The sequence below is a fragment of the Vulpes lagopus genome, chromosome 4 (genome assembly GCF_018345385.1).
Source record: "Vulpes lagopus strain Blue_001 chromosome 4, ASM1834538v1, whole genome shotgun sequence".
In the NCBI taxonomy this organism is placed as follows: domain Eukaryota; kingdom Metazoa; phylum Chordata; class Mammalia; order Carnivora; family Canidae; genus Vulpes; species Vulpes lagopus.
In genome coordinates, this window is record NC_054827.1 from 53,249,324 (window position 1) to 53,273,882 (window position 24,559).

A 24,559-nucleotide genomic window follows, 5' to 3' on the forward strand; every position below is an offset into this window, starting at 1 on the left:
AGAGTCCATCATGACAGAGTTTCTAGAAAGTGTCTTCTGTCCCACCTCTGATTTCAGCCTCCACTGCTGTGGCCAGTAATGTTCATGCAAGTCCACCGCCGTTCACCTCATGTTGACAGCACCCCTCATATGCAGGCCCACATCCCTGGGCTTTCTGCCCCAGGGCCATCTGTGACATCATAGGAGCCCTATGGCCAGAGCTGCAGGGGTGCTAGTGCTCTCGGAGGAACAGGGGCCAAGACACGAAACCTCCAGTGTCTGCATTCAGGGGGACCATTCAAGGAGGCATTTCATGGGCTTCTCAGAAGATCCCAGTGGAACCCTCTCCTGTTGCCCCAGCACGTCCTCAATATTGCTCCTTTATCCTGGTTTTCTCCTTCTCTGTTTCATCCTCCCTGCTCTCTGACAGTGATGGAATGAAGTGACCATCCGAAGGCGCTTCTCTTTGGAAGACATCACCATTTTTCTTTCATTCGTTTTACCATCCATCCTTTCAAGGTCTTATAATAACATATATGAATGAACCTTTTCCCAGTTCATTTTGATTTATTTTGAATTCCCGACAGACTCATGTGGCTCTCTGTTCCCTTAATGCCCCAAACCTATTTGTAACTGAACAGACTACGGTTATGTTTACAAACGTGGAGTTTGCCTGGACTTTCTTCATTAATTCAACAAACACTTTTTGAAGACATGTGCGGAGCAGATCCAGGGTTTTATGGAGACTAATCCTTATATAATTTTAGGGGGTTTTTTGAAAAAAGTAATAGATAAAAAATTTTTTTTAAGTATTGGAAAAGTCCTGTGCAAATGAGAAAGGCCTGAAGTTATTCTTCATTGACTTTATGGCCAACCCACCCTTCACTGTTCACCACGTGTAGGAAGTGTTCTACGTGTTTGGGAAACACAAGTGCAACAAAACAACCAAAAACAGACAAAGCTTCAAGATGAGGTCTATGTTTTTAGGAAATTTTGTGATAAATTTGTGACTCAATAATTAACTTAAAAAGAAGTTTAAAAAAGAAACATTCCCAGCAAATGCTTATCTCCCTAAAGAAATTAGGTATCAGTGAGAATACTGATACACTGAGTAGATCATACTTTATTATGAGAACAATCCTCAGATCTATGGGATCCCGTGTACCCTACCCCAAAGAATGTGAGTCCTAGCTAAACCCTCCTCCCCTTTGTTCTTGTACTGACACAGCCATGGGAAGTAGGCTTCTTTGCTCTGTGGTTCTTAGTTTCCTGGGACTGAGTCCTGGGTGTAAGGGGAAAGTCCTTCCTGGGTTTGCCAGGGGCCAGCCACAAACCTTTCTGTGTGGTACTCCTTGTGTCCAATTTCTGATTCCATGTCTTTTCTCACTGTTGTGTGACTGTAGGAATTACCCATGAAGAGTAGAATGCAGCCACAGAAATAGAGAAGCTTCCCACTGATTTATGACCTACATAGGAAATAACAGTATGTACTGATATTGACCAACTGTAAGTTTTATGCTATAGCAAATGTATGATTCAACCAGTATTCACCCATTTGGTGGGTGCAAGACCTTCTGAATGGAGACAAAACATTACCCTGTGACCCTGGAGGCATCAGACATACGTACTCATGGATGAAAATCTCATCCATGTTGCTAATGAGCTTCCTCCTTTTTTTACGGAGAGCAGAGTCAGGGAACTAAAGGGGCCCAGTGCTCCATGGCCTCATCTGAAACAAAGGACAGAATCTTCCTCATGAGAGCATAAAGGCCTGGACATAGATGGCAGGGCTCCCATAACTGAATGCATTGTGAGACAACATAAAATCATTCTTCAAAGTCCAATGACCCTGACCTCGAGACTTTGAAAACTTTCTGGACATGGTTATTTTAAACAAGAATGACCGTAGGCTGACATCCAATTATCAGGAGTTAAGGCAAAGAGAAAAACTAAAAGGTATTTGAAAGCAAATTTTGAGCAGAGAAGTCACAAAAGTACCAGGAACATCATAACAATATTTCTTAGTCTACAGAAATATTATGAAAAATTGTTAATACTATGCAAACAAAAATCATAGAGGAACAAGTTTCCTTACTAAAAAGTAGAGGAGAAGCAATACACCTCTTAGGCTCCTTCAAAAAGCAGACTAACAAATTCTCCCCATTCTGAGACATTCAGTTTTGTATAGATGAAGGATTCATTCCTCTGGGGAGGGGTGTGGCAGGTTAGCTCTGCAGCTCAAGCATTTGTCAAGGACAGTGATGTCACTGAGTGCCTGAGAGCCTAAGTTCTATTTCCTCCAAACAAAACTAGAACACATGACATTCAGCCCATCACCTGAAATGGCCACCGGCGTCTTCTTTGGCATGGCTCTTTGTCTCCTGTGGGCAGGTGGGTACAGGCGGGCTTCCTTCCCTGCAATTCCCAACACCTCAACACAAGCCTTCCTCTTGAGATGACAACACTAGTCTGTGTCACTCTCTATTACAGGATACATGGATGCTGGAATTATCCAGAGCCCAAGATACAAGGTCACGGGGACAGGAAAGAGGGTGACTCTGAGATGTCACCAGACAGACAACTATGACTATATGTACTGGTATCGACATGACCTGGGACATGGGCCGAGGCTGATCTATTATTCAAATGGTATTAACAGCACTGAAAAAGGAGACCTCTCCAATGGGTACGCAGTCTCTAGATCAAACAAGATGGATTTCCCCCTCCTACTGGACTCTGTTACCTCCTCCCAGACATCTGTGTACTTCTGTGCCGACAGTTACTCCACAGCACTGCACAGCTGCCTCCTCTTCATACATAAAGGGTAGGTAGACTGAGCTGCCTTGCACTCACGAGGTCCAGCCTAGCCCCAAGAAGCCCCTGCCTCCAGAGGAGTCACAGAGCTCTTGCCAGCATGGGAGCCTTACAGCAGTGGGCAATGTGACCCTCAGGGTTGACGTCCATCTCCACACCAGTCTCAGCCTGACTGGGCATCACCCCAATATCTTCAGCTCACTAGTTCCCTCATTTGCCAGCCTCTCATCCTGCTCGCAGAAAGGAAAAATGCACCTTTAGTTGAGATATCTGAAGATTCCCTTGATAATCTCAAAGCCCCCACATTCTTCTCTCCCGGCTGGATTTCAGTGACTTCTTTATTCCTTTCTGCACCCTCTTCTACCCTTCAACTTACAACTCATAGACCTTCATTCATATGGTCTCTGCTCCTGGCTGCCTTTCTTCTGTGAGGCAATAGCCCTACAAGGTCCTATAATGTTTGCCCTCCCCCTGTCTCTCCACCATCACCCTGCACAGTCTCCTCTGGCTCTCTCTGCCTCAGCCACACTCACACGTGTTCACTTATTTCCTTATATGTATCATGTTCTTTTCCTCCCTTGGAATCTTTTCTTACAGGCTATTTCTTCACTAAACATATGCCCCTCCCTCTTATTTCTGGATCTCTACTTCATCCCCCATATGAAAATCTATTTCAGGTCTACTTTTAATTGTGAAAAGTAAAACTTAAATTTTACTAGAAGAAATTAAGAAAAATATTTTTAGGTATTTATTTGAGGAAGGATTTTTTTTCAAAGTAGAGATACAGAAGAACATAAACCACAAAGAAAAGTATATGTTTCAGTTGCATGAAACTCTTCTACATCAAAACACACCATAAAAATGAAAAGGTAAACCACAGACTGGGAAAAGATTTGACAAGTGCAAACAAATGATAAAGAATCAGCGTGACAGACACCATTCCTGCTCTAACAAGTCCCCGTGGCTCCTCCGCAATTCCCAGCCTTACTTGCAGTTACAGGATTTGGGACCTATGGCTGAGTTCTGAACAATGGGATGTGTATAAAAATTATCTAAGTCAGTTCCAAGCCTTGACTTCTAAAACATCCTGTGGCACTGTGTTGGGGGTCCCCAAGTATACACCCATGTTTGGAGATGCATATAGTTGTAGCCAAGGCTAAGAGTTATTAGTGCCACAGTAAATATTCAGTTGCAGATCACAAGGAGGAAAGACACAGGTGGAGTCTGAAGGAATCCACAGACACACTTCCCGATGCTCTCTTCCTCCTTGGAGGGGTCACACAGAGCTCACACTTCCCCCCAACAAGACGAGGCAGCAACATGGGTAGTGTTTCTACCACAGGAACCCCTTAGGGACTTACTAGCCAAGTCTTTATTGGGCTCTTCATACTACGGCCCACCACATACTAAAAATGTAGTTTTCCAGAAGGAAATCTGGGGTTCAGCATGAACTATGTGTTTGCACTCACAGTCTAGACAAAGTGAATCATCCTTCTTAGTTGGGAAAAGTTGGGATGGGCACAGATAACTTTACCAGCCAAGTGCCCAGATGCCAGCCAATGGCCCATCTTGCAAGCAGCCTTTCTGAGCACAGCAGTCTCAGGCTGTGTTAGCTGCTTTCTGCACAGATAACCTTCAACTCTCTTGCCCATGCTGTGGTGAACTTGGAAAGTACAAGTTATAGATTACCTAAGTATAATAGGGGAGCAACCTGGCTCAGTGGATCATAATTTGGGGGACAACTGCTAAAGAAAGCTGTTCATGCCACACTGGGCTCTGTAGTCATGGGAAATTGAACTTCATAGGGTTAAGCCACTGAGATTCTAAGATCTAGCCTATTTTCTGGTACATAGCTGACCTGGGTCTACTGGAACCTAGAAGGAATAAAGAATTCTCGTTACTTAATGAGAAAGAAAACCTAAAAAATGGCAATACGTAATCTAGGTAATTCACAGAAGAGCAAGCATGAATTACCCCTACACAGGGATAGATTCTCAAACTCATTTAGAATCAAAGTATTGCAAACTGAAATAAGTTATGATCTCAAACTTAGCAGATGGGGAAATTTTCAAAAGAATAACTGCCTTAAATTTAAGAAAAAATATAGAATAGTGAAAACTGTCTTACACTACACTAAGTCCATTTGCAATATTGTGCAGTGGCTAGCACTATCTATTCCCAAAACATTTTTATCACCTCAAACAGAAACTCTGTACTCATTCAGCAATAATTCCCCATTCACCTCTCCCCATTACTAGGCCCTTGTAATCTGTAGTCCAGTTTCTGCCTTCATGAATTTGCCCCATAAAAATACCATATTCTTCCTTCGGTGTCTGGGTTTTTTAACTGAGCATAATGCTTTCAAGGTTCATCCATGTGGTAGTGTGGATCAGAACATTCCTTTTTACCACCAAATAATATCCTATTGTGTGGATAGATCACATTTGTACATGCATTCAGCGGTTGATGGACATCTGGGATGTTTCCACCTTTTGGCCGTGGCAAATAAATCTGTGATGAACATTGGTCTACAATATTTGTTTGAGTTCCTGTTTTCAATTCCCTGGGGCATATGCCCAGAGGTGGAATAGCTGGGTCATATGGTAATTCTATGTTTATCTTTTTGAGGAACTGTCAACCAGTTTTTCTCAGAAGCTGCACCATCTTACATTCTCATCTGCAATGTATAAAGGTTCCAGCTTCCCTACATCCTCACCAACACTCATTTTCTCTCCCTCCTCCTCCTCCTTCTCTTTCTCCCTATATAATCATCCTAGTGAGTGTGAAGTAGAATCTCACTGTGGTTTTGATTTGCATTTCCCTAATGGCTAGTGGTGATAAGCATCTTTTCATGCACTTATTGGCCACTTGTAAGTCTTCTTTGGAAGGAATATCTTTTTTTGTCTGGTCACCTTTCAGGGTTTCTCTTTGTCTTTATATTTTAGTAGTGTTACACTGTAATGAGATTGAGGAATGAAGTTCATGTGGGAGATTTGTTGCCAATAATGTTTTGAGTGTGTGTAGTACTTTTGAAACGTTTATAATATACTGTAGAAGAGACAAATGAGTAAATGTACTCATGTCCCTGATATTCTAGAGAACCAGGATTCTTACTAAGAGAAGGGAGATAATAATAATAATAATAATAATAATAATAATAATATAAACAAACAGGGGGTGCCTAGGTGGCTCAGTAATTGCGCATCTGCCTTTGGCTCAGGTCATGATCCTGGGGGTTTTGGGATTGAGTCCCGTAACAGGCTCCCTGTGAGGAACCTGCTTCTCCCTCTGCTTATGTCTCTGCCTCTCTCTGTCTCTCATGAATAAATAAATAAAATTAAAAAAAAAAACAAGGAAAGATGAGGAAGAAATCTGTTCTGATTTGGAGATATCAGTATGAACTTATGATTTTAAAGATGATGTAGTTCTTAATTCTATTCATGGAAGGGTTTAGGAAACCATTCAAAAGCCAACTAATTGTTTTATTTTCCTTACAGGTTGTGCTTCAGTACCAATGAGCAAAGCTGTTGCAGAGTATTTGATTTCTAAATGTTATTCCTCAGTAGAAGGAACAGGGCAGAAATTGCCTCTTCCAGATCCAGGGCAGGGAAAGTCCTAGGAGCATCATCTACACATCACCTATAGCGTATACTTGCCAAGATATTGAACTTGTAGTAGTGTAGGAATTCAGATTGCGAGCTGTTTTACCTGTCAGGGGACCCAGGCTCTTCAAAAAATCAAGATCATGAAAACCGTTAAAGAGATACATTAATGGCAGAGATGCCTATTTTTAAAGTGACTAAAGAGACCTGACAACCAAGTGAAATGCATGACCTTTGATTCTTTCCCGGAGAAAAAGTCAAAATCTATAAAAGACATGTTTAGGACAGCTGAAGGAAGTTGAAAGTGAAGTATATGTTAGATAATAATATTGTTTTGATTGTAATGCTGGCATTTGTGATTATGTAGGAGAATGCCCTCTTCTATAGAAAAGACCAATTGAATTGTTAAGGATAAAATGTTCCAGAAGTTAAAGGTAAAATGTATACAAAGAGATAAAGCAAATATTATAAAATGTCAGCAATTGGTGTACAGATGTGGCATTTATTATTCTGTTCTTTTTCACTATTCTTTCAGCTTTCTCATGGGTGAAAAGTAGAAAGAAAAATCTTAAAATCCCATAATGTTGGCATTGTTTCAGTGTGATGGTGGTATTTATATGTTTATTTTTAATTTCTCAGATATCCCATAGTTACCATAAAACAAGTGTATATGAAAAGACCTCTTCTTGCCTTATAGTGGATTTTCCCCACAGGAGGCAGGCTAAAATTGAAAAGACAGTTCATAGTTTGAGGACAAAATAGCTCTGTATTTCTGAAGATGAGTACAAAATTTAACCGGCAGTGAATACCAAGAGGTCTTTCAGCAAATAGGACCATTTTCTCTGCGTCAAGAGAGATGGAACGTTTCCCTAAAGATTAGTAAAAAACTCACAAAGCGGGAAGCTGACTTGACTGAACAGAGGAAAAGAAGTGTCTCCCCAAGTTGTGGTTGAACAGCGTACATCTGCCTAATGAGGAGGGGGCAAGAGGATCAGATGGAGCTGAGAGGATTTACCCCCATGAGTACCATCCTTCATGAGCACTGTCCATCACGAGCTCTGTCCAATACTAGCTTGATTCTAATGCATGTGGTGTAGAAGTTCCACTAGCCTCCCTGAGCCACAGATGAAGGGCCTCAGCCCAGTGACCCTGAACCTTTGGCCATCAGAAGGCACACCAAGGGTTGGATGGAGAAGCAGAAACTTTTGAAGTGGGGCTTAATGCTGCTGAGAGGTTGAGAAAGGAAAAATATGGCTTCATCCAACAGCTTGCTGGTTTGCAGATGTGAGTGGCCAGTGGCATGTGAGGTATTAAACAGAGACTTTTCTTCCTTCATTGGTACAAGTGGCTTCTGTTCAGCAATGGACACTGAACCATAGCAAATCACTGAGCCTGCATGCGGTATAGACAGCAAAGAGGCATGAGCCAGCCAGTATACTCAGAGGCCCATGCAAATGGAGAGGAGCTGCTTTGGGAGAGCATCAGAGAAGCTTTAGTTACGCCTTGTGCCCAAAATCCAACCCATTCTAGTTGTGTGTCCTAGACATCGCACAGGGTGATGTAAGGGGAATATAGGGAAGGAGGGTAGATAATTCTAGACCTTGTCAAGGCTTGTCTCAAATGGCTGATAGTAACACTGCAAATATCCTTAACAAGGATCAGATTTTCTAGAACTGCAGCACCCACCTCCTTGAGTAGCACGACGCCCCACTGCTGCCCTAACATGGATTTTCTCGTGGTCATGGATTTCATCATTTGGGCTGCCCACAAGGCAGGTGAGGCCTGGAAACACACGGGGAGTGCCTTTCCTGAAACTGGCAGGCCTCAATTCCAGGCAGGCTGTATGCAGTGCAATAGGTTTCTTCTGCAGCTTCTCAGTCTCCATCCACCTGAATGGTGTTGTCACTCGGTACTTTTAACCCTTGGTCATAGGTTGGAATAAGTAGCTACATCTTGATATGAAGAAACTTTCCATATTGGAGTTATTAATTGGTGCCCACATAAATTTAGGTTAGGCCAATTGCTTTTTTACTCAATGAGAGACAAGAGACAATTGATGAGGCACACAGGTGGTTCTGGTAATTCTCATCTCTGGGTCTTTACTGGATAACCCTGATACGTAAGGCCTAAGTTTCTGAGACTCAGCAGGATATATCTGAGCACATGACTATACTGTTTTCACTTCTCTGGACACACGTTTTCTCCTTTGTTCTTTCATACCAACTAGCAGGACTTTCTCCGATCCTTTAGTTCTTCCTAGGCCACCACTCAGACGTGCGAAGGAAGTGTGTTTATACCTAATGTTGCCCCATTTAAAAAAAAAAAAAAAAAGAAGAAGAAAGCCAGATGTGAACCACTGAATTCAATTGTAAGTTAAACTAGAAGAAGCTTTTTAAGATTCCAGAAGGCTTGTCCTATTTTATATTTATTGTTATTGTATCCACCCTGGTATTTTCAGGGATAAGAGAGTTCTCCAGGCTTTCCAGTTAAGATTCAAGATATTAACTAATGTCCTAGAAGTACAGGAAGCCCCATGATGAAGACCTTGGTACATAAAGCAACCATGGAGATTGGGGCAAGCAAGGAAAAAGCTAGTATTTGATCTTCAGATAGAATAAAAGCTCCCAACTTAAATCTGTACCCAGGGATCATTTTATCCCTTTACTTTTGAATGCATCAGTTAGTTCCACGTGCTTCTAGGATAATGCTGTGGCAATTTCCCTGGCCTCCATCTTGTCAGAACTCATGTGACTGGGAGAATGGAGAGCCTGATGAAAGAGAAGTGTTCAAAGAGAAGGACGATTACAGAAAACACAGAGACGTCCTTAGTTTATAGTTCACATTTGAGTTGTCTTTGACACATCCAAGTAGAAACATCCAGAGGAATCAGAAGATGGTGGGAAGCAAAGACGTGGTGGTCAATTGCATCGCTCGCACCCTGGCACAACGAGTGAAGGCACTGAGATGAACATACACACAGTCTACAGATATGTTAAATAAACTTCTAGATACGGTTTAGTTTATAACCTTGGTTTCTAAGTCTGTGGGCATTTGCAGAGACAGCGACGTCATGACAGGAACTGCCTGGTGGGGACATGCTCACAAGGACTCCAACCTGAACCTCCCATCCCTCTCCTGAACCTGCCATGGGCACCTGGCTCTTCTGCTTGGGTGGCCTTCTGTCTTCTGGAGGTAGGTGGCTCCTTAGAACACTCAGATCTCTGCATTTTATCTTTCCAGTGATTATTCCTTTTTCCTTTTTTCCATTTTCAAATTCTGTCTTTTCTCCCCACAGAACTCATAGAAGGTGGAATCACCCAGGTTCCCAGATATAGGATCACATAAAAAGAACAGGCCATGGCTCTGTGGTGTCATCTTATTTCTGGCCACAGAACCCTTTGCTGGTATCGACAGACCCAGGACAGGGCCTGGATCTCCCGATTCAGTTTGAGAATGAGGCCACATTAGATGATTCACAATTGCTTAAGAATTGATTTTCTGCAGAGAGGCCCAAAGGAGTAGACTCTACTCTCAAGATCCAGCCTGCTGAGCTGGGGGACTCGGTTGTGGGCTTCTGTGCCAGTAACTTAACCATCGCGTCACAGAGGCACTTCCTTTCCTCACATAAAACATGATTCTCCTCTCTGTTCAGCTCACAGAAGCTCTAACCAGAGGCCTTATTTTCTCCCTCATTATACAAGGGGATAGAAGTGCGTCTGCAGAGATAAGCTATGATTCATATAAAGGGAAGACATGGCGTATTTCTTGAAAATGTTGTTGGAAAATAATTATGACTCAGTGTTTAGAAGCACTTCTTGGTGATAACTCAAGGATCCCAAACCAGAAGAGACTAGTCACACACTCAGGCCCCAGGGGTCAGTGATGGCTGTTCCCCTATAAAAATATGTGATCACAAAACATCTACAATAAACTTTAATAATACAGATGGCAGTTCTTCAAGAGCAGCTCACAGCAGACTATCCCTCTGTGGTTCTTATCACCATCTAAATGATTTGAATTGCTCTCCAGCTTCTCCTCTGCTGGAGGAAGTTTTCTGCATCAATGTCTCCACACAGTATGTGCTTGGGGAACATTTCCCCCCCTCCTTCTCCTGATGTTGTTAATGATGATGCTGGTGATCATTTCTGCTGTTTTATTCAGTCCTTTTCCGACTTCAAAGGAATACACACAAATGGGGGCTGGCATCCAGTCCCAAATCTTAGCTCAAAATGAATTCTTTCTGGGGCACCTGGGTGGTTCAGCATCTGCCTTGGGCTCAGGTCATGATCTCAAGGTCCTGGGATTGAGTCCCATGTTGGGCTCCCTGCTCAGCCGGGAGCCTGCTGCTCCTTTTCCCTTTGCCCCTCCCCCTGCTCTACACATGCACTCTCTCCCCCTCACCCTTCTCCCTCTCAAATAAATAAATAAAATTTTAAACAAAACAAAACAAAATGAATTCTTTCTCCAGAGTGGTCTAACTCTTCAAAGTAACCAACACAGTTCAGCATTGTAGCCAGCTCAGAGACTTCGAGGGCATCTCCAGCTGGCTGCCTTAGTAGAGCAAAATAGCTCCCTCTTGCATTAAATATTCCTTAGTAAGAACTTCTGGAACAATCAGTTGCCCCCAATCCACTTACGCCCTCCAATTAACTCTCCGATTAACACCCTTTGTGTTGGGATCCGTATCCTCCACTATAAATTCTGCTGGATTCCGTGAGATAAGAGTGACTATCCTTCTGAACTATTTGTTAGCAGCTTGCTGAGATTTGCCTGAAAACACTGTCACTGCCTTTCAGCCCCTGTGGCTTTACTTCCTTCTTTATCCAACCAAGAAGCAAGTCAGAATTTATGTCCACTTATCTATTGCATAGCTCCTCAACTGCTCTGCCCGTATCTTCATCCAGTTTATTGGATGACATCTCAGTCATTGATGAATCCAACTCTCCACCATCTCTGTGCCAAAATATCTATATAGATACAGATATCTTTTCTAATCTTTTGTTATATAGATATGGGTATAGATCTCCAGTAAAATTAACATACAGGGTCATATTACTTTCCGGTATATAATATAGTGAGTGATTCAAGAATTCTATACATTACTCAGTGCTCATCACCATAAGTATGCTCTTGATCCCCATCACCTCTTCCCCCGTCCCCTCACCCACCTCCACTCTGATGACCATTGGTTTTTTCTCTGTATTTAAGGATCTGTTTTTTTTGTTTGTTTGTTTATCTTTTTCTTTGTTCGTTTGCTATACTTTATAGTTACTATTACCCTAACAACATTTTCCAAGATTGTCTTTTGTCTCTTCATAGATAGGAAATAGAGTTGTTTCAGAGTCTGTCTGAAAATTTTCACATCTGACATCTTTGTGGGGCTATTTTTGTCGATTTTCTTTTTCTGCTGCTTCCCAGTCATGGTGTTTGTATTTTTGTGGCGTTTGCATTTTTCCCTATGAATCTGATTATCTTTGGCTTTGTGCCTGACACTAGGTTTGTAGAAATAAATTTTTGTCTAGGATGGATGGTTCTTCCTCCAGAGAGAATTTCATTTTGCTTCTGCCAAGTGTATGGGGGCATAAACAACCTGGGGCTACCTGCATCAGGATTCAAGGCTTGTGGTGGCCTAGATCACTTAGAGAACACATTTATCTCTAGCTCATCTTCATATTGAGTCTGTTCATGTTCCACATTTGGTACATTCTGGACTTTGATTTTTGTCCCCCTGGTCGGTGAGTCAGCCTCATGAGTCCTGAGTTACAGTAGACAAATGCCCTCAAAGGCAAAGAGACTGTTACGCTCTCCTCTCCAACTACTCACCTTCTCTGAGATTCCAGCCTTATGTCTTACACCACATTTTTGGGACATTAATGAACTGAGGTTGTTGATGTTGTTATCGTACTCAACTATTTGGATAACAACAGAAAGATTGATTTGAGTCCTCTTATTTGTAATTACAGGGATTGAGGTCAAGGAATTTTAGTTGGAATTTTTTTTTCAAAGATTTTTATTTAGTTATTTGAAAAAGAGAGTATGAGTGGGGGTGGGAGCAGAGAAAGAAGCAGGCTCTCCATTGAGCAGGGAACCCGACATGCGGCTCCATCCCAGGACCTTGAGGTCATGACCTGAGCCAAAGACAGACACTTAACTGACTGAGCCACCCAAGCCACCCTATTTGGAATTTTAAATCAAAATTTATTAATGGTAGATTCTTAGTCTATAATTTTTTTTTGTATTTAACTTAAATGGCATAGAGATATTATACTTAAACTTTAATTTCAACTGGAGAATTTTTTTTGAATGTAAAGGATATTTATAATCAAATGGAAACATTTGTTGTCATTTTATTATCGGAATATTTATTATTGGAGTATTACTGGAGTATTTTTATGTTCTTTTTTACTTTGATCTCATACCTTCTGGCATGCATTGTACCATATGACAGGATGGGAAATAAAATATGGAAGGAATATTTATACTTGACCAGAGAGCACAGAATGGACTTGGAATTCATTTAATTGCTGTACTGTCGTGACACATTTGAGCTGTTTTTCGTGAGTGCACCCAAGGAGCAGTCGTTGGAATGGAGAGAATCACTGACAAGTGGCTCCGTCTTCCCCATGTAAACCCAGCCTCCTGGGACGACATTTATTCCACATTCCCCATTTTGGGAGACTTCCCTAGGGTAATACTCCTATTTCAACCTTCCTATTCCTTACGTAATTTTCTCTATGGGAAGGGAAATTTCTCATTTAATTTCTCCACCTTTCTTTAATCTCTTTTCATCTTCGTGCCTTCCTCCAGGTACCTAGAGGAGAGATTGATCCCTTGGTGTTTTCTCAACATGCAGTACGATTAGGGGAGAACTTTCCTTTTCATGTGAGGTGGACTGCAGTTTTGAGGAGAGAGAAAATGAGTTAAGTTCTGACTCAGTATAGTGTCAGCCAGCCCATTGGGTTTCACATCTAAGCCCCATTATTTACCAATATCAAAAAGGACATTATCATGTCCTATGGCCTGGCTCCAACGTCTACCTCTCCGTTCCATCTTAGGCCACAGTAAGACAACATTAGTTGTTGACCTTCTAATACTAACAAATCACAAACCTGTACCCCCTTGTACTCAATAAAACAAAGCACAACTCCCATTAACGTCCTGACCAGAGCACATAGACGCTGTTTCTTCCCATTGACCACGAGGGAGCGCTATGGCTTGGCTGTCATCTAGAGTCCAGAGGGGCTGAACAAGCTCCCTGGAAGGAGGGCTTGAGGGTTAGACCATGACACTGGGTTTAGATTCAGGGAGCTGCAGATGCCTTGAATGTTGGCTGAGAAGGAAAGAATTAAGGACCAAGACTTCTTCCTCTGCTTTGTGGAGATGCTTTTGCTCTGAATCGAACTCTGAATGGCAGGTATGCTTGCAGTGGTTGGCTGAGGTGTGAGGGCTCACGGAGCTGGGGATGGTGAGGCTTGCACGTTCTGGGCTGGGAAAAGCTGAGTGTCAGAGAAGTCTTAGCAAGTCTGACCCAAACCAGTCCCCTGCCAGCCCATCTGCTCTGTGGTTCTACAGAGGGTCAAGCGGAGAGACTTGCAGATGCTACCCTGGACCACATCAGAGGCACCCTGGCCCCACGGAGCTGGCAATCATAGGGACACCAGAGGCAAATCCACTTTCCAAGCAGGGACTGGGGGGACCAGAACAACAGAATTTCTCCCCACCATCTTTTTTTTTTTTTTCTTACCAAGAAGATGCCGCAATGTACTTTTTTCATGTTGCCATTTGCTCCAGACTCCCATGTACCCCCAGGAAGCAGATGATGGCTGGGGATAAGAGATAAGAAGGTTTTGCCTGGAGTTCCCTTGGCCTGACTTCAAGTTCTTTCTATGTGATTGTGTATCAGTCTCCCCACTGCCACCTTCTCTTGAGTCCAGCTACTGCCTCTTCTGCCCGAGTCCCATGGATACCGTAATATATTCAGTTCCTATTGCTGCTCTGACAAATTACCACATGTTTTGTGGCTTAAAAGAATACAGATTTGTTATCTCATGGTTTTGAAAGTCAGAAGCCCAAAATGGATCTAACTGGGTTAAAAATCAAGGTGTCAGCAAGGTTCTAGAGGCTATAGTGACACTCCGTTTTCTTGCCTTTTTCAGCCTCTAGGCCACCACCATTCCTTGGCTCATAGCCTCCTTCCATCTTCCAAGCAAGCAATGACTGGTCGAGCCTGTTCTGCTGTATCACTCTGACTCTGATTCTTCTTCCTTCCTTCTTCCACAAGTTAGGACCCTTGGGATTATATTGGGCCCACCTGAAAATTTCAGTATACACTCCCTATATTAAGGTAAGCTGATCCACAGCCTTAATTGCATTTGGAACTTTCATTCCCCCTTGTTATGTAATATAATACATGCATTTCCAGGGATGAGAAATGAACATATTTGGGGAGCCATCATTCTGTCTAGCACACCTAAGTACATGGTAACAAGGAGGGAATAAACAATGATCGTTCTGAAAACAGAATAAGGGCCAGAGTTTTACACTCTGGATCCAGTAGAAACCAAAAGACCCCACAAGGAAACAGGTATTTCAGGTAACATAATTCAGTCTGTAAAGTATCTGCTCTTTAAAATTACCATGTGTCAAGGTGCCTGGGTGGCTCAGTCAGTTAAGCATCTGCCTTTGGCTCAGGCTATCATCGCAAGGTCCTGGGATGGAGCCCCGAGTAGGGGCTCCCTGCTTCTCCCTCTACCCCTCCTCCTGCTCATGCTCTCTCTTTCTCTCTCTGAAATAAATAAATAAAGTCTTAAAAAATAAAATTAGCATTTGGTTCTTAGGTTCAGAGGACTCAGCAGTATGTCTCTATGATAATAACAAAATATGGACTTGAACTGGTCCTTCTTCTTGAATAACAACTTAATTGACCAACCCAAAATACAGGCTTCTCTCTGTTCTCCATAACCCCTACCATGAGTGGAAGTGGGTTTGTGACATCAGACCCCTAATTTTAGAAAGAAAGGCTCAGGGCTATTGATTTAAAAACAATGAGTTTTTCTAGGAGTAAGAATAATATTTAAATCAACTCTAGAGAATTTTATTTGCGAGTCTTTAAGAACAAAAAAATCCCCCACTGGGGATGCCTGGTTGGCTTGGTGGTTGAGTGTCTGCCTTCAGCTCAGAGTGTAGTCCCGGGGTCCCAGGATCAAGTCCCACATCAGGCTCCCTGCATGGAGCCTACTTCTCCCTCTGCCTTGTCTCTCTGCCTCTCTCTCTGTGTCTCTCATGAATAAATAAATAAATAATCTTTTAAAAAAAATCCCCCACTTATTTCATGGTGGAGATAGAGAAATGTGGGAGATTTTTATCCTACGGGCTTTGAGGATTTACTAGAACTCACAGATAAATAACCTCAGAAAGGTTTTTCACTGCAAGTAAGAGCTTTCAAGCTGAATCAGTTCTCAGGGCATAAGCTCAGCCCCTGGAGCCCTAACAATACAGTTGGTATTCTTGTTTTTCCTGGAGAGCTCAGAGCCCAATTCCTAACGAATGCATGGTTTTGAGCATGTGTCAATGACCAGGAGCTTGTAGTCACCACTGTGGGGAGTACCAGAACTTGCAAAGAAGCTGGCTTGAAGGGAGACAATGAAGTTATCTCTAAATACTTGGAGTTTAGGTTTACGTGGAACAGTTAGCAGACTCTGGATAAGAGATTGTATAGAGAAAGCATTATGGATTGATAATATCAAAATAAACTTGAGAGGAAACTCTGGATGTATAAATATGTAACTCGGGTCAACTGTAATTGGGTTCAGTTGTGCCTGATTCATGTCTCAGAGATGCAGCCTCTTCTGAAGGGAGCTCTTGAGTTGGGGGTGGTTGCCCATTTGGTGATGTCACTGAGAATACATCTAATGGAGATAAATTGTCTCCAAACTCACACCTCTGCTCATGCTCACAAGGGCCCTGGTCTCAGCTGCTCTATATCTACCATGGGCACCCCAGCCCTCTGTCTTCTAGGAGTCTTTTGTCTCCTAGGGGTAGATGAGTCCCCGGAATATTTAGCATTCTCATTCTGGGTTTCCCTGTTGTGACTCCAATATTTTTTTAATTCTGTCCTCAAATTCTGTCCCCCTCCACAGTGTCCATAAATACTGGAGTCATCCAGACACCCAGGAGCAAGGTGACAATGATGGGACAAGAAGTAACTCTGAGATGAGAGCCTACTTCTGGCCATCATACCCTTTTCTGGTACAGACAGACCTCAGGGCAGGAACCAAAGCTGCTGATTTACTTCAGCAATAAAGCTCTTATGGATGACTCGGGGATGCCCAAGGAACGGTTCTCAGCAGAGATGCCTGATGATTCATTCTCCATCCTGGAGATCCAGCCAACAGAACCCAGGGACTCAGCCACGTACCTATGTGCCAGCAGTGTAGACACAGCACTGCAGAACAACCCTTTCCCTGTGCAGAAACCCTGAAGCTTCCCCTTCTCCCTCCAGCCCCCAACTGTCCTGAGTAAAGGTCTTTCCTGCTACTTCACCAAGAGAAATGAGTGGCTCTGGGGGTCTGACAGGACAGAAAATGCTAAGGTCCCAACATAGAAAATCTTATGTAGGAAATGACATAGGAAATGGGTTTCAGGGATTCTTGACAAGTTGTGAGCTCAGAACTCACCACACATGTAGAGAAACTTTATTGATCTACCCTGTAGATCTTCTTGCCTTCCTGCATTTGCCATCCCCATCTGAATGGTACGCTCTCCTGATAACGGGTGTCTTCAGAACTCTTCATCCTCTTCCAACACTAGGTGTTAACAGAATTTCCCTGCCCACCACAAATTTTCCTGAATGTAACAGAAGCCTCTTCACTGTGATGGTGGACATTCTTTTCTAATATTAATATAACGTAACATTTATGTGGGGCCTTTTCATTACGTCCAAAAAGCATCTCAAATTCGGATGAAGCAGACAGTTTAATTTTTAAATATTGTGTTTATTTATTCATGAGAGACACACAGAGAGAGGCAGAGACACAGGCAGAGGGAGAATCAGGCCCCCCAGGGGAACCCGATGCGGGAGTCGATCCCAGTACCCCGGGATCATGCCCTGGCTCAACCACCGAGCCACCCAGGCATCCCTGAAGCAGGCAGTTTAATACAAGCTCCTGCTCCTGGAATCTTGGGGTTTATTATTAGTCTCTGTCCTGCCCAAGGAGAGCCCTGGTCTCACTGAGGGTAGACAGCTGAGTGCCAGCCGGAGTGCTGATGGGGCCACCTCAGTTGCCTGCTCTTGAACAATAAATACAGACTACACACTGAATATCTAGAAGTGTGCAGACCTAGACACACTTATTTTGCCCTCTTTCCTCTTGATCATATGTCCTGAACCTATATTTTCCTATTTTTCATAAATTTTCGATTTATGCTAGGAACTTCCTTTCCATTCTGTAATCCATTCTGAATGTTTATAATGACTCTCTTCTACAAACTTATATACTGATCCCTTCTCAGTCCTTATTAGGGCATCTCTGGCAACTGGCGCAGAGACACCTCCATGCTGACTGCCCAAGGAAATTCACGTTAAATGAGTTGTGCCATACCTCCAAATTCCACTTGTCATCATCCTACCTTTGGCCATTCTGGGGTCCTCACTTTCAAGATGGAAACAGTGAAAGATTGAATTCAGTTTCTATCATGTTTACACTGAGACAGAATCTGCTTTCATGTCTGATTTCAGTGTGTTCTTTGACCTTCTGGCTCTTTCTTGCTGCTTCCAGACCATTTCCGTCACCTGCTCTAAAACCTGGCTCCTTGACACATATGGAGTCAAAATATGACCCTTCAGAGTTGCACTTACTTCTTCCTTGCCATTCACTTCTCCCCACCATGCATCCTATCATCAGGCTCGGTGACTTAGTCATCACACAGACAGTTTATACATTTATTAAGTATGTCACTGGGGGCACAATTACTTCATCTCTCATCATTTCAATTTTCTCATCTTTAAGCAGGAATCATCATTAGAAGTGCCTACTCTTTCTTGGCTTTTTTTTTTTTTTTTTTTTTTTTAGAGATCAATTAATCCATGAAAAATACATAAAATCTTTCAGTACCTACAGCCGTGTATTTTGACTGTGGTTTTGAATAAAACCTATATGCAAAAAAAAAAAAAAGTATAAAATCAAAAGAGAGATTCATTGATCCCAAAATAATGGCTATATCACAGAGGGAAAGAAAGAACCAAAGAGGGTGGTAAAGAGAAACTTAACTTTATTTGCCATAATTTATCTCTATTTAAATAGTCTAAAACTAAGTGGCCAAATGTTACACTGTGTTCAATGTCAGTGATCAGAGTTATGCCTCATTAAGAGTTGAACAAATCATGATCTCTGCAGTTCCTGCTTGTATTTCAAATCTTATGAACTGTTTCTAGTGTCTCTGAGTCATACCCAACTGTGATCATTGGCTTTCACTGAGACCAATTCACCTATCCTTGGAAATTCTTGCACATGTAATTATAAATTCAACAACAGTTCTTTCCCAAAAATGTAATATAGAGATCTACTTGGCTTCACATGTAGAAAGGATAAGTCACTTTAATCTGCCATGCAGATTATTTGAATTATTCATTTATAACATCTAACAGATTTATTTAGGTTTAGTAATAGACTTCTTCCCATCTCTACTCCTCAATTCAAGGCCAGAATATATATTTTGGATGACACAGCTGCAGGCTTGGGCTCTCCATTATACAGAAAGCTATAAAATGGTAGCTACTCTTGTCCAGATATTTTCTGAGATCCTGGTTGCTGAAAAACTTTCCATTTACTGTTAAGAGATTAAAAATACAAGGTCAAGTCTAATACCAAGTCTTTCAGACAGCAAGAACATACCTATTGAAATAGTCTAATTACGTGGCTTGTCATGGGAGAATTTATATTTCCAAGACTCTTCTTGAAAGCCAGAGAGTGTGACCTATCAGTATGGGTGAACTCCCTGAACGAAATAATTTATTGTATGTGATAGCAAGCATGAACTGGCCAGACCCTGTCCCTTGAAGAAAAAGTAATTAGGAAGACTCTCAGGGAGAAAGAAGTTAGATCATGTATACACGAAGACCCAAAATCAATCAACGTAATTATTGCAAAAGCTTAGAGGACAAATAAAAGAGCTCTTGTGGCTGAAACAAAATGTCACAGTGAGTTTCAGGTGCTAAGAGCATGGATGGAACATTACATGTGTCCTTCCTCTTTGCCATCAGGATAGGAACAAAGACTATTTACAGTAGAAAGTTCTTATAGGTTATAGTAAGCTATATGTTCAGCATTCTGCTACAAGCCAAAGCTATCCAACTAGTAGTCCATGCTACAGACAAGGAAATTGAATAAGAAATGTATGTAATTTTCCAAAATCATACAGCTGAGACATGATGGAAAGGGGATTCAAATACAAGAAATTTGGGACCAGATTCTTTTTAACCACTTACAAAATCAAAAATACAGATTGACTCAACTGGAGGAAGAAAGAGATTTCCTTGGAAGAAGTGCTAAAATCTTAGGAGATTTTGTATTCTCATGTGAGAGGACAAGGGGATCCTGAGGGCCAGGAAAGACAGGTTGAAAGGGAAAAGGAAGGGCATTTGGTTTCAGCTGCTCCCAAAGGAGTTATTAGAGAAGAGAGATGTTTTCTTGGTACTAAGGCAGTTCCGATAACTGGATCCAAAGAAGCCTAATAGAGGAAATCGTGCAGGATCTCAGAGGACTCATTCCTTTTGGAACACTGCCCCAAAAGATGAGAATAGCCTTCAGAACCACACCTGTAAGAATGGCTACATACGATCTGAACAGTTTTGACAAGGGAATGCCTGGAAAGATCCATGGAAAATACTTAAATTATTCTGAGTGTCAGCTATAGCCTGTGCTGTAAAGGAGTGTGCCTATAACAGCTCCAATATATAAATATATTTATACAATTATGAATCTTAGGAACAGCTTAGGAAAAATGGGGCATATTATAGGGGAAGCAGACAATGAGAATATCTTGTAGATGGGATTACTCAGCAGAAGAAATTGAAGATATATAATGTTTGTTTAATAGTGCTTGTCTTAGAAGACCCAGATGTTGTTAATCTTACATCTCTTGCTAGGGAGGATCACAGAGATAACATCAAGACTGTATTAGAAAGATTAATGACTTGGATCAGGATGCAAACATGAAATTTAAAAATTCAGTTCCAGTCATTATTACAGCTCAGATTCCACCCTCCAGTCCATAGCTTTGTCTTTGTCTGCCTGTGGGGAAGACACTTTCTGTTCTCCTGCCTCAAAATTACAATAAAATTAGTAGGCAGACTCTACTCAGTAGGGAAGTCAGAGGGGTTGGCCATTCAGTTCAGAGGAATGCTAGTGAGCCCACGGAGCTGCACCTTTCAGCAACACCTTTACCAGCACCAAAGCTGCCATTTGGCTTTTAGTTTCTCTGACTTCAATCTTTCTCCCTCAAATGTTTTCAATATTAGAAATAGGGGTTATTATTTTTGAACCCCTGAAGTACCAATAGCTATAATTCCCCTCTGCCCTGGTATCCATGTATAGGGTGCTTTGGGTCCTGACAAGAGAGGCTCATTTCTAGTGACCCTGTCCTGCTGGCCACTAGGAGGCATTGTGATTCCACCTCCATTCAGTGGCTCTGGGGAAGGGCTGGGAGAGTTGGTCTAGCTTAGTGGCTGAATTGTGACCCTGATTTGCAGACACTGAGTGTTAGAGAGAGAAGGGAAGCACCCAAAGACTTCTATTCTTGTGCAAATGGATTAAGACCAATAGGGAGAATGGAACTGCGGGCAAGCCCAGAATGGTTGCCAGGCAAAGAGGCTGCATATACACAGCACAGTAGCACCATATAGTCCAAACTAAAACAGTTTTGTGTATTTGATTCGTGGGAAAAACGGACACATTGAGAAGGAAACAAACACACACGATTCCCATCCCTTCTGTCCCCCAACCTAAGTGTCATGAACCCACAGAGGTGTGTGTTTAAGTGAGTCAAAGGTAGACTGCAAAGATTGTGGCCAATTTTCTACGGAATGGGGCCCTGCCCCGCACTGGAAGAGGAGGGCAGGGCAGGGCACATTTCTACATAATAATGGAAGCCCCTTCCTGATAGAAGAAGTTGCCTTGATAGAAAACAGGATCTTTTGTTCTCTAAATTAATAGACATCACTGAGCCAGCTTTCTGCTAAGTTACTGAGAAAATTTAGGAAATCAGCCCCCAAGGCCATCTGTTTATGCTCTGTGGGCACTTCTGAGCCAACACAGGATGTGGGGATGAGGGGCTGCTTGGATAAAATTGTGTGTCCTGATAGAAGCAAAACAAAAAGGGGAAAGGAGAAAAAATGAGTGGGAAATATCAGAAAAATGAAAAAAATGTGGGAAATATCAGAAAGGGAGACAGAACATGAAAGACTCCTAACTCTGAGAAACGAACTAGGGGTGGTGGAAGGGGAGGTGGATGGGGGGTGGGGGTGACTGGGTGGTGGGCACTGAGGTGGGCACTTGACGGGATGAGCACTGAGTGTTATTCTATATGTTGGCAAATTGAACACCAATAAAAAATAAATTTATAAAAAAATTAAAAAAATAAAACAAGAATTTATGGCCCTTAAAAAAAAAAGAAGCAAAACAAAATAGCTACCATGCCAGGACCATCAGAGAAGCTGTTGGAATCCCAACCTGGCCCCATCCTCCTGAGGGGGATGAGGTTGGGCAGGGGGTTAAGGCAGTGTCCTGAGAACAGCCAGACTGTGTTCTAAGTCTGAGCGGCTCTGAATCTTCAGAAGTCCATAAATACATTAACAGCACCAGGGCCTAGAGTGACTTTAAGTCTGACTTTTCTCTCTGCTAAAGATCAGAGCACTAAGGAGTTAGCCCACTCACCTTCTGAACTTGTTACAAGCTCACAGCTTCCCTATTTTATGGCCTTGTATATCCTAGAGGAGATAGATCCTTGACAGAGGTAAGGAGATCCCTGCTGGAACGCTATGCCCTGATCTCAGGGTGCCTTCCATGCATTTCTGTTAATATTGGGCCTCTTCAGCCCTGTATGCAGCCCTGTATGCAGCCCTGTATGCAGCCCTGCCTTCTTTACCCACCGGCTGCAAGATGCTGCCCTGAAACAGGTAAACACAGGACCAGGGAGTGAGCATTGCTGATTCTCTACTGTTAAAGCATTACTATCATCACTTCCAAGTGGCTAATCATACCTCGCTCTGTAACCTTCACAGACTCTCGTTTAGGGAAGTCGGAGGAGCGTAGCTCTGCACCAACTATGGAGACCTGGCACTAATGTGTTCCGTCTTCTCTATGGACAGAAATCTTATTACTATTCATACCCCAAGAACCGGGTTGCTTCCTAGATTCCAAGCCCTGCCTCCAGCAAGAGCCTGTGAGTATGAGTTGCCTTAGTAGAGGAAGCGATTCAGGTGTTGATCATTGGAGAACCTTTTAGAACTTTGCTAGGCTTGAGAAAATTAAGATTAACTGGGGAGCACTTTATTGTGGATCTTCAAGGAGAGCTAAAGCTCTCATTTACCATAAACAACCCATACCAGTGCCTGAAGGATGAATGCCATTTTGAGCTTAACAACAGGGGAGTGAAATGGGACCCCAATGTGTAGAAATGCGGAAGTGCTGTGCTGTGGGCTAGCAGGGGGTCATGCAGCACTAGGGCTTTGGTCTCTCCTTTGCTAGGAATAACATCTTCAACAATCCTCTCTTCCCAGGGCTTCCATTCAAGTCCCTTCCCAAAGAGCACCAGTGGCCAAGTCAAAATGTTTCTGGGAGGCATCTGAGGCAAAGCCGTAACTAAGCAAGGAATTATTTTGATTTTGTGTCTGGGAGATAGAGATTGCCTGTGAGAGGAATAACAAAAGTCTTGGGATTTTAAAGTAATTTATTGATGTCAGAATTTGTGGTGCTGTGGGCACACCCAAGTGGAAATGTCCAGCAGCCAGTGGATCCGTGATGCATCAGGAGGGCAGAGTGCTGGAGGCCCAGGACTGCGACAGGTACAGCTGAGGAAAGTGTTCTGAATGAGCCAACCACATCCTGGAGTAGTTACGATCTAGTGTAGTCAATCTTCTGTAGAGAATTAATGTTCGCCTTTGGAAGGAGGTCCCCTGAGCAGCGACAGAGAGCGCTATCACTGTTGGGTCACTCTCCACCTTTGGAACTGGTCTAATCACCCCTCCCCTCTGTTCATGCCCAGAAAGGCCTCATCCAGGTGAAGTCTCCTCCTGGCAGCTCTGCCATGGCCACCAGGCTCCTCTGCTGTGTGACCCTTTGTCTCCTGGGAAGAGGTGAGTCCCCAGAAATAACCAATCTGCATTTTTAGATATTTCCAGTTATGATTCCAGTTATGTTCTTTATTCCATCCTCAAATTCTGTCCCCTTCCACAGAGTTCACAGACGCTGGAGTCATCCAGATACCCATGCACAAGGTGACAACGATGGGACAAGGAGTAACTCTGGGATGCGAGCCTATTGCTGGTCATGCGGTCCTCTTCTGGCACAGACAGACTTCAGGGCAGGGATGGAAGCTGCTGATTTACTTCAACAATCAATCTCCTGTGGATGACTCGGGGATGCCCAAGGAACGGTTCTCAGCAGAGATGCCTGATGAATTATTCTCCATCCTGAAGATCCAGTCAATAGAACCTGGGGACTCAGCCACGTACCTGTGTGCAAGCAGTGCAGACACAGTACTGCAGAGACACCCCTTCCCTGTGCAGAAACCCGGAAGCCTCCCCTTCTCCCTCCAGCCCCCAGCTGTCCTCAGCAGTCTTTCATAGCTTTTCCTCCGCCAGCAAAAGGACGTGGGTCTGGTGTTCTCCTTGTCTCTAGGGAAGGCACGAATAGATATTTCTCAAATATCACAGTAGAAAATTTTTGGTAGGAAGACAATAAGGGGATGGTTTCTAGCATTTCTCACATATTCTCACACAGGGTGATTAAGTCCAAGACTGAAGGTGAATGTCACCCACTGGCCTTTTAGGTAATTAAGGAAACTCAAAACTGTGCTGTCATGTAGCCTTGGTTCTCTTCCGTTAGTGGTCAGTGCTTTCTCTCACCTTCATAAAAATGGTTACTCAGTGGGTGTAATTGTCTCTA

The 24,559-nt window shown here is 42.8% G+C and overlaps 2 gene segments (V, D, J or C); both read left to right on the top strand.

Moving 5' to 3' along the window:
• Nucleotides 1–2,312: 2,312 nt before the first annotated feature.
• Nucleotides 2,313–16,875, top strand: LOC121488748. The segment is given in 3 exon segments: nucleotides 2,313–2,370; nucleotides 2,470–2,803; nucleotides 16,650–16,875. Coding segments are annotated over 3 exon segments (609 nt in total).
• A 6,792-nt stretch (nucleotides 16,876–23,667) lies between these two features.
• LOC121488749 lies at nucleotides 23,668–24,240 on the top strand. The segment is given in 2 exon segments: nucleotides 23,668–23,748; nucleotides 23,849–24,240. Coding segments are annotated over 2 exon segments (441 nt in total).
• The last annotated feature ends 319 nt before the right edge of the window (nucleotides 24,241–24,559 follow it).